This window comes from Zootoca vivipara, chromosome 3, assembly GCF_963506605.1.
Source record: "Zootoca vivipara chromosome 3, rZooViv1.1, whole genome shotgun sequence".
Taxonomy (NCBI): Eukaryota; Metazoa; Chordata; class Lepidosauria; order Squamata; family Lacertidae; genus Zootoca; species Zootoca vivipara.
The window spans coordinates 34,512,403-34,525,342 of NC_083278.1; the positions used below are offsets into that span (position 1 = coordinate 34,512,403).

The 12,940-nt window shown below is 42.9% G+C and overlaps 1 protein-coding gene across 1 annotated transcript in view; it reads left to right on the top strand.

The window, feature by feature from the left end:
* Positions 1–12,940, top strand: part of ADGRB3 (adhesion G protein-coupled receptor B3) — a 432,921-nt gene that overhangs the window by 374,078 nt on the left and 45,903 nt on the right. The window contains exons 20-21 of the mRNA XM_035109688.2: positions 10,638–10,788; positions 11,875–11,944. Of these exons, the coding sequence (XP_034965579.1) occupies positions 10,638–10,788; positions 11,875–11,944 (221 nt within the window). The remainder of the gene's footprint in view (positions 1–10,637; positions 10,789–11,874; positions 11,945–12,940) is intronic.

Here is a 12,940-nt window from a genome sequence, read left to right on the forward strand (position 1 = left end):
AGAGATTGCATTGAAGAACAGGAGAAGTAATGCAAATTGCAGCGACTGAAAAACTGAAGCCAATATCTTCCTCCTTGTGGTGTCTGTGGGATAAGAGTACCCAAAGACCACTTCACTGTCAAGTTACCTTAAAACAATGACAGTGTGAGCATCCCAACCTCCACCCCACCCCCACCTTTCCAGTCAAGGAAACTGACATGCCATATCAGAACTGTGCTAGATATAACCGCCCAGCAAGCTGAATCCAAAAGCAGCTGAAATGCTTACAGCAGCTACCCAAAAATGGTCTCAAACACTGAACCAAGCACTGACAATTCCTCCATTCTTGGGTGGCATTTTGTTCTCCAGAAAGTGGTGCTGGAGATAGAAATGAACATAGAACGTTCCTTTATACCAAATCAGGCCTTTGGCCCAGCTAGCCCAGTAAAACATTACTGTATGTTTTAGGACGGTCTTTCCCAGCCCTATCTGAAGATGCCAGTCATTGAACCTGGGACCTTTTGCACCATAGCTTGTGCTCTCTTTTCCTCGAAGGAAAGTACTTCACATGGTCCTTGGGGGCATACCCCATATTAACCTTGGGGTTTTTCTTTTAAATTGTTGTTGTTAACTTTATATATTTATCACATTTACTTTAAATATATATCCTCCCAAAGGAGCCCAGAGTGACAAACAACATGAGTACATACAACAAAAGCATCTTAAAAACCATTCCAATACAAATGCAGACTGCAGGTGGTCTCAGCTTAAAAAGGCTTGTTGAAAGATAAGGGTCTTCAGTAGGCACCAAAAAGACAACAGAAATGGAACCTGTCTATGAGATTCAAGGGAAGGGAATTCCAAAGGAATCTATTCCATTTAGGTCTGATCCTTCTTCCTGAAGGGGCCCAGGGCAGAAAACAACCAAACAGCAAAACAATACAATTAAAATCATTTTAAATCTCCTAAGACATTTTAAAGCAGTAATGCCTTTATAGCTATTAAGTTCCAGCTTGCCAGGGTCGGTATATTTCAGCTGTCAAATGCTTGGGTGAACAGGGATGCTTTTAAAATTCCTCCTGAATGTTAATAAGGCATCCCTACCCACTGGGGCCACTGGTAGACTTTGCCATACTAACTGGATGGGTCAGGATTTACAATAAAGTTGGTGCCATCTGGCATGAAGGGCCTCACACTTGTAGAGCACAGATGCTCAGGCATAGTTAGGGCATCATTTGGAGAGAATTCACGGCAAGTTGCCACATTAAAATGTGGGCTTTTGTTCTCTCTTTTACACCTTTAAGATCATTTCCCGCCTTCTCCTCATGAGAAAAACTGAGGGGAAGCATTTCACTACCCCTTGTTTACAACTGGATTAAGGCCACCAGGAGTCAGATAAAATTGCTTCAGGAGTGCACTAAAAAAGAGCAATGGGGGGAAAAAGCCAAAGCCCTATAAATTACCCAAGTCCCAATATAGCCGTACTGGGGGAAGCGGAAGGAGGTCAAAGACAGTTGCTTAACATTATTTCAACTCTTATTTATTTACTTACTGTACTTATGTAGCCTGCATAAGAACTTACACTCCATTACTGAAGATTGACTCACGGAGAGACAATTTGAGACTGATAAACTCTCTGAGAATATATCCGAGTATAAAACTTATATAAACTTCATTTAATGAAAGCGAAATAATAAGTTTCATACTCATAAATATTCTCACAGAGGTTATCAGCATCAAACTGGGTTTCCGTGAGTCTGTTTCTTTATCTTTATTGCACCCCTTCCTCCAAGGAGCTCAGGGCAGTATATACATCATTCTTCGTTCCCATTTTATCTTCATTACAACCCTGTGAAGTAGGTTAAGCTGAGAGAGAGTGACAGGTCCAAAGTGGGGGTGAAAATCTTAGAATGGGGGTGGAGTCTTTCACTTCCACTGGTCTCGCTCAGATTTTTTATTTTATTTCTGGTAAATAATTCATAAAATTTGATATTGCACTTATTTTATTTCTAGCGGATTTTGTTATTCATGCTTTGTTATAACATCTCTTCTTGTAACCCTAACCCTAATCCTAACCCAATGAATAGCCCATAATAGTTTTAATGAGCATTACTGTCACTCGAGGCTTTACTGACCTCAGTAGGCCAGAGCACCAATTACCAACTTTGGTTGGTGCACAAACTATGGCAATTCCTGGACAAGAGTAGCCTTTTCACCACGGTCCATACATTGGTAACTTTGTGTTTAGATGGTTGGAGTGCACTGTACTTGGGGCAACTCTTGTGCATGGCTCAGAAGCTGCAGGTAGTGAAAAATACATTTGCTAAAGTGCTTAGTAGGATACCCAGCTTCACACGTATCACATGGGTGTTAAAAGACTGACTACCTATTAGCCAAGTTCAAGATTTCATGTATTAAGTGAGCCTTAAAACTTCCCTGTCTTGTGTGAGATTCCTGGCATTTTTTAAACACACACACACATACACACACAAACAACTACCGTAACAGCTTTTGTAGAAAACAAAACAAAAACAAACTCTTCCATTTTCAAGATACTGCAGTACTAGATAGGAGATTATTATATTGTCATATTACTTATCTTCAACGTCTAAATCTTAGGTTCTGGATCCAGTTGGGATACTCATCTTCCATGTACATCAGGGATGGGGAACCTGTGGCTCTCCAGTTGTCATTGGACTACAACTTCCATCAGCTCAAGCTAGCATGACCAATGTCCAGGGTTTATGGGTCCAGTTTAGCAACCTTTGGTGGGATGCAGCTGGCGCTGTGGTCTAAACCACTGAGACTTTGGCTTGCTGATCAAAAGGTTGGCGGTTTGAATCCCCGCGACGGGGTGAGCTCCTGTTGCTCAGTCCCAGCTCCTGCCAACCTAGCAGTTCGAAAGCACGCCAAAAAGTGCAAGTAGATCAATAGCTACCACTATTGGGGGGGAACGTAAAGGGTGTTTCCGTGCGCTGCACTGCTATCGGTGTTCTGTTGCGCCAGAAGCGGCTTAGTCATGCTGGCCACATGACCCGGAAAAACTGTCTGCGGAGCAGACAAACACCAGCTCCCTCGGCCTGTAAAGCGAGATGAGCGCCGCAACCCCAGAGTCGTTTGCGACTGGACTTAACTGTCAGGGGTCCCTTTACCTTTACCTAACCTGGCTTCTGCTCTACATCATTTGAAAGAACAGAAATACAAACTGCTAAAGGCCACTTCTACGTGGCACATAGTAACCCAATGCCAGCTATTAATATTAATTTTATACCACTTTCACTGTGCACAAAGTGCTTTCATTTTAGAATTATTCACCATCACATCCAGCTTCACATAAATTATGTGAGGGAGGTCATTATATTCCATTACTTCAGAGTGCTGAGAGATCATCTTTCTTGGAAAATCCAAGCCAACCATTGTAACTCTTATTCAAACCTGTATTGTGCAGGTATTCACATTCCATGTGTGTTGAAATAGAACATTTTGACTAAATTAAAGAGACCAATTTTCTCCATAACCATAGATGTATTTATTTCTCTCCTGATATCAGTGTAGTGAGTGTGCACTTTTCTCAACACGATCAGTGTTCTGTTCACGCAGAATAGGTTTCCTTGGTGATCTTTCAGTTAAAGATTCTGCATTGGCAAGAGCTCTCTTGCCGCAAAACTCTGCAATATAAAAATACTCTTAAAAATTTACAAAAGCTGCCATGGAAGGCAAATAATAACTGTGCAGAATGAATTCCTAATATTTATGCCCCAGCTACACCATGTAAGCACGGGCACCCTCTGATTTTCTGTGCTTCCACTGTCATAATATTCCTGGCAGTGACTTGCAATCTCATACATACTAAACATGTTTTTTACCATACAACTCATAAGCAAGTTTTTCATGAAATCTGCCCCCACTTCATCCTGTGTCCATCCATTTCTGTGCTATATATTAGTAGTTGCACGTTTTGTCAACTCAGGGGCATCAATCCACCAAGTTGCGCCAGCATAGTGACAACGCATCAATGCCAAATGATGCCTTAGACTCTCCACTCACTATCTGTTAGCATGTTGATTCAACGGAGCTTATTAAGTCTCAGGCATGACTAAGACCTTTTAAAAACACCTCAGAGTAAAAGGAAATTGGGCTATTTCCAGTCATCGTTGTGTATTCATTCATTTTATGACAAGGAGCTTTGACAATGAGCATTCATCCTGAAATCGTCCCGATTTGCTTGTGCAATGCTTATACATCCTCCCATTAAGAATTTGTTCACACACACACCAACTTTTTGGCACATTTCCCCATCACTTTCTTAATCAGAAAACGGCTGTGTGTTTTGTAACTAAAAAAGGTCATGCAACACTATACAGACTACAGGTGACCACTGTCTGACAGTGACATTATCTTTATCACCATCTCCTGCACGGCAGCCCTAATGCATGCGCTGAATGCTGTTTATTGTATTTACATCTTGCTTTGCACCTAGAATCCTCAAAGTGACAAGCGACATTTCTGAACAGTCCCATTAACCATCTGACAAGTTAAACAAAAGCCCTCCAGGATGAAAAATATATAGTTCTCGTATAGTTTCCAGAGGGCTTTCGAGAACCTTCAGTATAGGAGACTGCTCCTGGAGAGGATTTTCATGATTGGACACTACATACCATCCAGGGGAGATACTGTCGCAAGGTCCCACCCTCCGGGAGATCCATAAAACAAGAATTTATCACCAGAAATTTCCCTTTCTGCTGAATTTAAGGAAGGGGAGAAGATTTTGAGATGATCCCAGAGCAGGCATGCCATGGTGTGCTAGCTTAAACTATAGAATACAACAGCATAAGAAGAGGCTGCTGGATCAGGCCAATGAGCCTTCTGGTCCAGCATCCTGTTCTCACAGTGGCTGGCCAACTAGATGCCTGTGGGGAAACCCACAAGTGGGACCCAAGCACAATAACATTCTTGACAGTGAGCTCCAGAGCCTATGTAACAGGGTTCATTCACCTAATCCAGAATTGGATTTCTCTCACGCATACCAACACACATTTCTATTGTTCATAAGAAAACCAAATGTAATTTTAAATTTACTTAGGGAGGGGAATAAAACACACACACACACATTTAGGCTAAAGTCCTATACCCATCTAGCTATGAATAAGCCTCACTGCAGTCAATGGGACTTATATCTGAATGGGCAGTAAAATAATTGCACTGTTAATCACCTGAATTTAAGTGTTACCTTCTGCAACTTGCATTTGGTCTAAACGGTGAATTCTTTTTTTGTCCGTCATAAACTTAGTAGCTCAAGTATACTTACATGGTTGGGATTTTTGTTTCCTTGGTTGGATTTCAAAACCATCTTTTCATGTGGACAATCTTGTATACTGCAATATTTTACCCAGTCAAGGGGAGGAGGAGAGCAACCTGAATGGGATGATTGGATAGCATGCTGAAGCTGTTAAATATAAGGATGAATGGTACTAAAATAAAGTTTGGTTCCACAACTACCTACTGTGGTTGCTTCTGAAGATCAATATGCACGCTATAACTTTCCTCTCTTCTATTCTCCCCTGTATGTTCCGGTATCTGAAAATAATCCAATTATTAGGTTTAGTGCATAGTATGTTTTTCCCTGCCTGTCACTGCCGGCATTCACAGGTACACCGTGTTGAGCCTAAATTTTTAATCACCGAAGTCAATAACACATTTGTCCCTGATTTCATGGGGATTAAAATAGCATGCTTTTTAGAAATTGCCGTGCTAAACATTCTGCATAGACTTGGAGCCTGATTCTCAAACCACTATACATTGCAATTCTCATTACACCCTCATATCATATGCTCACTAGCCCTGAAACTAATGATTTGGATTTAAACTGCAGGCTAAGTTCTGATGGCTCAAAGCAGCTTCTCTACCCACCCCACAATGTCCCCACATGCTGTAGCCCCCAGGCACTCCTTGAAAAGCTGCTTCTGAGGGTGGCAGGGAGACTCCAGATCAACACATACCTCCCAAGTGCCCCAGAGAAAAATGGGACATCCCATTTTTTAATGCAAGATCACAGGGGCCATTTGGGGTGCCACAACCTTGCATGCTCTCACACTGCACTCTCGTCCCCCCAAAAGTGCAGAAAGGTCCCCCCAGAAGTGCAGGTCACATGACTTGCCTCGGAGTGCATCCCAGTTTGGGGCTTGAAAAAGTTAGACAGTGTGTCATGCAATACAGTACTGAGAGGGGAGATACAGGAGGGAGGTTATTAGCAGAAAATGGTGACCTCTCCCATTGTGTAAGAGGAAGTGCTTTCCACTCATGCAGTGGGCTTCTAGAATTCAAGCCACGAAGTCTAAACTCTGGGAAGTTATTTGAGGATTGCCATGGTGTGAGCTTTGCTACCTAAAACTTCAGCCCACTGAATGTAAGAAGTTGCTGTCAGAACCTTTATTCTGCCTGGCTCTGTAATGTCTCCACTAACAGGCAGTGGCTTTCACATAGGGAATGTTTCCAGTCTTACTTGGAGACATCAGAGATTGAACAGGGAAGCTTCTGCATGAAACACAGATGCTCTAAAACTGAGCAACATCCCTTTATCTTTTCACTTAAAGCAACTCTGTGGTTTCATTATGACTTGTAATACTGTTCACCAACAAAAATATTATGGAAAGCATTTTGATTTTAATAGCTCTGCTATTTCTTTTGTTTTTTAAAAAGAGACATGTGCCAGTCTAAAGGCTAAAACATTTATCATGGGACATACTGTATATGGTTTTTGTGGTTAGCTGCAGTCATCTGGGATCCAGAACAAACTTGTCTGGAGTGCTGTTTGATGGATATATCAATCGATTTGCATAAATGATTTGTATAAATTTTGAAGTATTTTAGTAATCTTTACCTTCGCCTTTATGCTGATTCTATTTATCGTTTTGTGATTAGGAATAATTCCGCTCTCTTTCTGTGTTGTGACAAGGCATCTTCTTAACACCAGTATAGCAGGCAGGTACATCAGTTTATATACTTAAGATCAGGAAGTCAAGTAGCACTTTATGATTGAATTGGATTAGATGCTGATTTGAGATCACAGAAAATAAAGCATTTGGAAAATAAGCTTGAAACCCACCCCCAGTATAAGTGCCTAAATTGCCAAATCCACTTTCATCTCTGCATACATAAACACTGGCAGCAAAATCCTTCCCCACGTAAGTGGCTGTCGCCTGCATACAGAGCTGGGAAGAGAGAAGAAAGACACTTGGCAGTCAAATATCTAACAGTTAGAAAGTCTAGGGGCAAACAACCACAGAACTGTACTGCTAGATAGGCAGACTCCTACCATAGTACAGTTGTACCTCTGGTTACGAACTTAATTTGTTCCGGTGGTCTGTTCTTAACCTGAAACCGTTCTTAACCTGAGGTACCACTTTAGCTAATGGGGCTTCCTGCTGCCGCCATGCCACTGGCGCGCGATTTCTGTTCTCATTCTGAGGTAAAGTTCTTAACCCGAGGTACTACTTCTGGGTTAGCGGAGTCTGTAACCCAAGGTGTTTGTAACCTGAGGTACCACTGTAATGCAATTGGTGGATAGAGAGCTCTGTGTGATGTCATTTCCTCTGTTTACTGTAGCGGGGAAAACCAAGACATTTAATCCTTCCTGACACCTCTCTCTCTCCCCGCCCCCACCATGTCTCCAGTGCAGACAGGTGTCTGTCTGCACCGTCCTTGAGCACAGACTCTATTTTTGTAATCAACTAAGTATCATGAAATCTAGAACTATTTTTACCTGCATAGTTCTGCAGCCTTTGCTGTGATCCAATGCAATAATGTTAAGTAAGCAAAGGCTATTTTTAAGTTTCCTTTATAAGTTGTCGTCTGATTGTTTAAGAGGGGTTTTAAAGGGGGGGGGGAGCCAGCTCCCTTTCATGAGCTGGAATTGCTCAGAAAAGGAAAGGCTTCACAACCTAGTTCCAAAGCTTATATTTTTGTTGCTAAGGATGGAAATTTAATACTCTGCTTAACCCACACACATGGGAGACTGGAGGGATAAATTATATTTCGTAGATCCTCTCCTAGCCATCAATAACCCACCCCACACTAATAACTTAATAATTTTAAATGTTCATTTGTCTGTTGCAAACAACTGTTTGCTGCTGGGAAATGTAACCTGTGCAGTGTATCCTTTAAATTTCCCGTGTTACTTTGATGTTAGAGTGCTACTGTGTCATTTCATATTATATTATGAAATCTCCAGTATCTAGGGCTCTGTAGTGAATGCAAAGCAGGGACATGATGGATCATAATTTACTTCCAATAGGAAAGTCAAGCTCACTTATATGAGCCATTGTGTCAAGTTTAATTAAGTGGTACAGTGTCAGATGAGAGCCTTCCATCGATGGCTTCAAAGAGCCTCTCAGATGGTAGAAACTGACATGCATGGAGGGAGGGGGGTAACCCAAATAACGGTGTAGGTTTTTTTTTACATTGTATAAACCACACTTCAAAATATGTAGAGATATGGCAGCTGAATATATAAAGAGGTTTCCCATGGGTTGACATTATTTGCAGTTTGCAGTGAAATCTCCATAAGGCAAGGAGCTTTGCCCTCTTCCCCTTTGGAGTTCAAATGCACACTTGCAATTTGTCTGTGGGTGGGTGGGGGGGAGAGAGATACTATTAGGATTGTTGGTTTACATTGGTTCTATTCGAAAGCTGAAGAGTGCCCTACAGCTGTTGCGTCATGCATGTTTTGTAAGGTTTCATAGCCAAAAGGAACACAAAAAGTGACCTCCTCTTCTGCCCTATTGCATTTCTTACTCAAACTAAACGTGGATGGTTAGCAGAACTGGTGTTATGTCTGAAAGATGTCCAGGCTGTGTCCACACTGGGGTGTTGCACTTTTGGCCACACTTTCAGTTTTATGCCTCCAAAGTCTCTCTCTGTGTTTCCTGTCCACGCTAGTGGGCAGTGCTTGATGAGATGCATTTGAGCTGAGCACTGTTCTCTCCTAACCTCAGTTAGTACATCTGCATGCACCATAAGTTCTGGAAACCTGAGGTGTGTGTTGTACACATGCATGCAGGTATTCGTTTTACCTGTGTTCACAAACATATATAAGTTGAAATACAAGTTTTCTTATATAGCAGGTTTGACCATAAGTACAGCCAACTTTTAAAAAAAAAATAAGTGTGTTGCTTCAAGGCAGGAAAGGATTTGGAGTCACTCACACAGGGGGCTGCCACTTCCTTTCTTCTCCTTTTCCAGCCTCCTGCACTTACAAGCGCATTAAAAATGTAATACGGCTGTTTAGAACAAGAGCAGACCTATGCAAAAGAGCTGCTTTAAAATTACAAATACTACAAGTGGTGGGAAAAGGTGGTATTATTACCTTTGGGCTAATAGAAACAAAATGGAAGCAGGGAATGTGTTGATAAATGTGGCCCAGAGAAATGCCATCACACGTTTTTTGTTTTTCTTAAAAGACCTACCCACTCAATGTGCGTCAATGCATTCCTAGTTGGGTAATGTGCTATCTTGTACTGCATTTTCTTCCCTCGTTAAATTATCTGAGGATCGGAAACATCCAAATTTAGCAGGGGTGGGAATTGTGGGCTGCTTTTGGACAAGGGAGACATTATGTGGATGCTGCTCTTCCCCCAAAATAGAGACACAAGCAGCTTCAAGTCCACATTAAACTCCAGTGTAGACGAAATCATTCTCCTCCAATGGGTTGTCTTTTCACATGCAAGGAGTTTGTGATGGGAGGCAGTATTCAGGTAAATTATTCCTGCACATATGTGTTGGAATTCTTGCACACAAGTGCACACCAGGTAGACACTATTTTCCTGTCCTAATTCACACACTTGTGTAATGCAGGGATTATAAATTGTACTTTATTTTTCTGTTTCTTTTGTTATCTGAGCAGTACACTTTCAGTGTTCCCTATTGTAATGGTGTTGTTGCGGCAACTCTCGAGTAAGGACGCCCAAGTCCGTGCTTGTCTTTAAAGGTTTTATTGTGCATAGTATTTACAGTGCAGAGATAGCAGAAAACATGACCTCCTAGTCACTTGCAGAATCCGGGAGTGGACGTTTCCTGTTGCATGACCAGCATAAGAGTTTGCACCCCGAAATGCCTCCTCCCAACCTTACGTTTAGTGGCGCACCTTAATTCAGGCGCCGGAAGGGGCTGCCTGTTCCCCTCCACCTCTTGGTCAAGGTGGCACAAAGGCTCTCCAACATCACTGAGCCTTGCCCACCTCCATACCGCTAACTTCCTCATTCCCCCCACCTGACCCACTGCTGCTGCTCTCACTGGGCGAAGAGCTGGTCTACAGGATGGGGGGAGGTTCCCTGTAGGAAGGTCCCCTGACACCTATGATGAGAGCATGGCCACTGTTCCTTCCAACTGGGGGGACAAGGAAACTGTTTGAAGACATGGATGGTTTTCAAAGAGGCCAGCCTGGGCATATGCTCCGATCTGAAGACACTCCTCCCCACACATGATTATGGCTGGCAACCTGTACGTTAATGCGTGCAGTCAGACATTTTATCCTTTTCTAGTATAAAAGCTGGGTTTGTTGCATAGTTGAAGTCAAACTGTTGAAATTTTATCAGTCCTTTGATTAATTGACTATCTCTGAGTTTTAAATACAACCATTCTCTCTTTTTCTCTGTCTGCAGGGGATCTGCACCACGACCACAGCATTTTTACATTTCTTCTTCTTAGCTTCATTTTGTTGGGTTTTGACGGAAGCGTGGCAGTCTTACATGGCTGTTACTGGAAAAATTAGGACACGACTCATAAGGAAACGCTTTTTATGCCTTGGATGGGGTGAGTTCATATGACTCAGCTAAGATGTTTTTCAGCTTAATGTTTCATGCACGGATAACCTTTGGAACATGAAAGCATGTTTCAATAATCCTGACAGGTAGTAGATTGCACGGTTTCTAAACCGAATATTAGTACTGGGAGATTTTCTATAGAACTGCAAGCAGGAATATAATTTAATTCTATTGATCTGCTTCAAGATATGGCTGGTGATGAATGTCTCATTGATTATGAGAGTTTATCACACCATAACTTACAGCCTTTAGCAGATTTTCAGTAAAGCCTGGTAATAACAAAAACACAAGCAATGTTTTATTTTATTTTATTTTAAATACCCTTACTGAAATACATCACATCTCAGTTCGGCTTCTTTGTTGTACACTATGTCAAATGTACTGGTCACTTAGCAACATAAAAATGAGGCATGCTGGGATGGAAGCTGAACTGTTGACAAGCTCCTGGTAGGTGAAGTGTGCATTAACATTACATGCTGGTGAAAAGGTTTGGTTTTTTCCACCCCTCCCTATGAAATCAATCTCTATAGGTTAATACAGTAAGCTGTGGTTTTTCACATCCCATAAGAAGAAGCATGCATTGTGGCTCACAGGAATAACGATTGCTGGATAAATTCTAAGAGAGTAGCCCATATTTCAGCAAAAACCACAAAGGCACTGTGGCACCCTAGAGACTTGACAAATATGTTGTGGCAAGAGCCATTAAATGTGTAGGGAAGTAATCATACAATCACAGAATTGTAGAGTTGGAAGGGATCACGAGGATCATCTAGTCCAACCCCCTGCAATCCAGGAATCTTTCACCCAACATAGGACTCAGACCCATGACCCTGAGATTAAGAGTCTCATGCTCTGTCCAAACTTTTTTCAAAGAGGGCCAGATTTGATGAAGTGAAGGGCCGTGGGGGCTAACCAAAGTTGTTGAGTTGTTGTTGTTTTTTAGGATTGAAGTTGTTGATGTTTTTTTAGGATTTTAACCCCAGGAAATAAACTGCCACAGGAGCCTGATTAGGCCCCCAAAACAGACTTTGTACATGCCTGACACTAAGCTAATCAGTGGGGGTTTCTCTTACAGGTCTACCAGCGTTGGTAGTGGCTATATCAATAGGTTTTACCAAGACGAAAGGATACGGAACCAGTAACTAGTAAGTCACTCCGTAATAATAAACGTTTTCAATGACCGCCAGCTCCTCCATCCCTGTTTGCGGTTCGAGGACCCGCCCCCCGCAATAAATAAAGACACAGTGACACGTGGTATTAAGGTTGATGGGTAGAATAAGGCCACAACTTTATTGGTTAAAGCAAGTGAGAGGTATTGGCTTAGGCATTGGACTCGCTAGCAAGCGTGACTCCGCCCCGCTCGGCCGGGGGGGGGGGTCATATCAGGTTAACACCCCAAGGGAGGAGCCTGTTGATGCAAATACAACTGAAAGCTCACCCTGGTGCCACCGGGGTCGTGCCATGGCCCTAGCCACCAGCAGGGCGTCGGACGGGATCCACGACCGCCGGATCCCTTTAAGGGGATACCCCTATAAGAGGAGGGTTGGATGATGGCCACAACCAGTCCTCGAACACACCAGACAACTCCATATTCCAATGCCTACAGCCAAATACCGAAGAAGTTGTGATGAATTGCTACGAGGTAGGCGAAAAAACCAAGAGGCCGGTGCCAATTAGCCAATTGGAGAAAAAACTCCTACCCGGACCCTTTGGGCCACCAAAGGCGACCCAAAGGCGACCAACCGAAGTCCATAGCAAGGTCAAAATGAACCTGACTAAGGGACGACCTAAAGGGCGGGTGGGTGGGAGATCCGATGTGGTGCAGGGGCGAAAAGGGGCGATCTGGAGCCTGCCGCGCTAATTTAAAGACCTGTTAGCTCCGCCCCCCCAGCTGGCCCTATTGGCCAGCCCTGAGCGCGGCAGGTAAAGGTGGAGCAGGGGGGGCGGGACCCGCCCCCTGCTCACTGCGTAGAGCGGGTCCCGCCCGCAAATTCCCCCCTCTCTGAAGAGGAGGGATCTTATCACACAACCTGCTTTTGGGTATTTTTACTGTTCTGTGCTGACATGGAAGTTGTTTAAAGGTTGAATAATAAGTGCACTGATTAACAATGGGCAGACCCAGTTGAGGAGAAATGTGTATT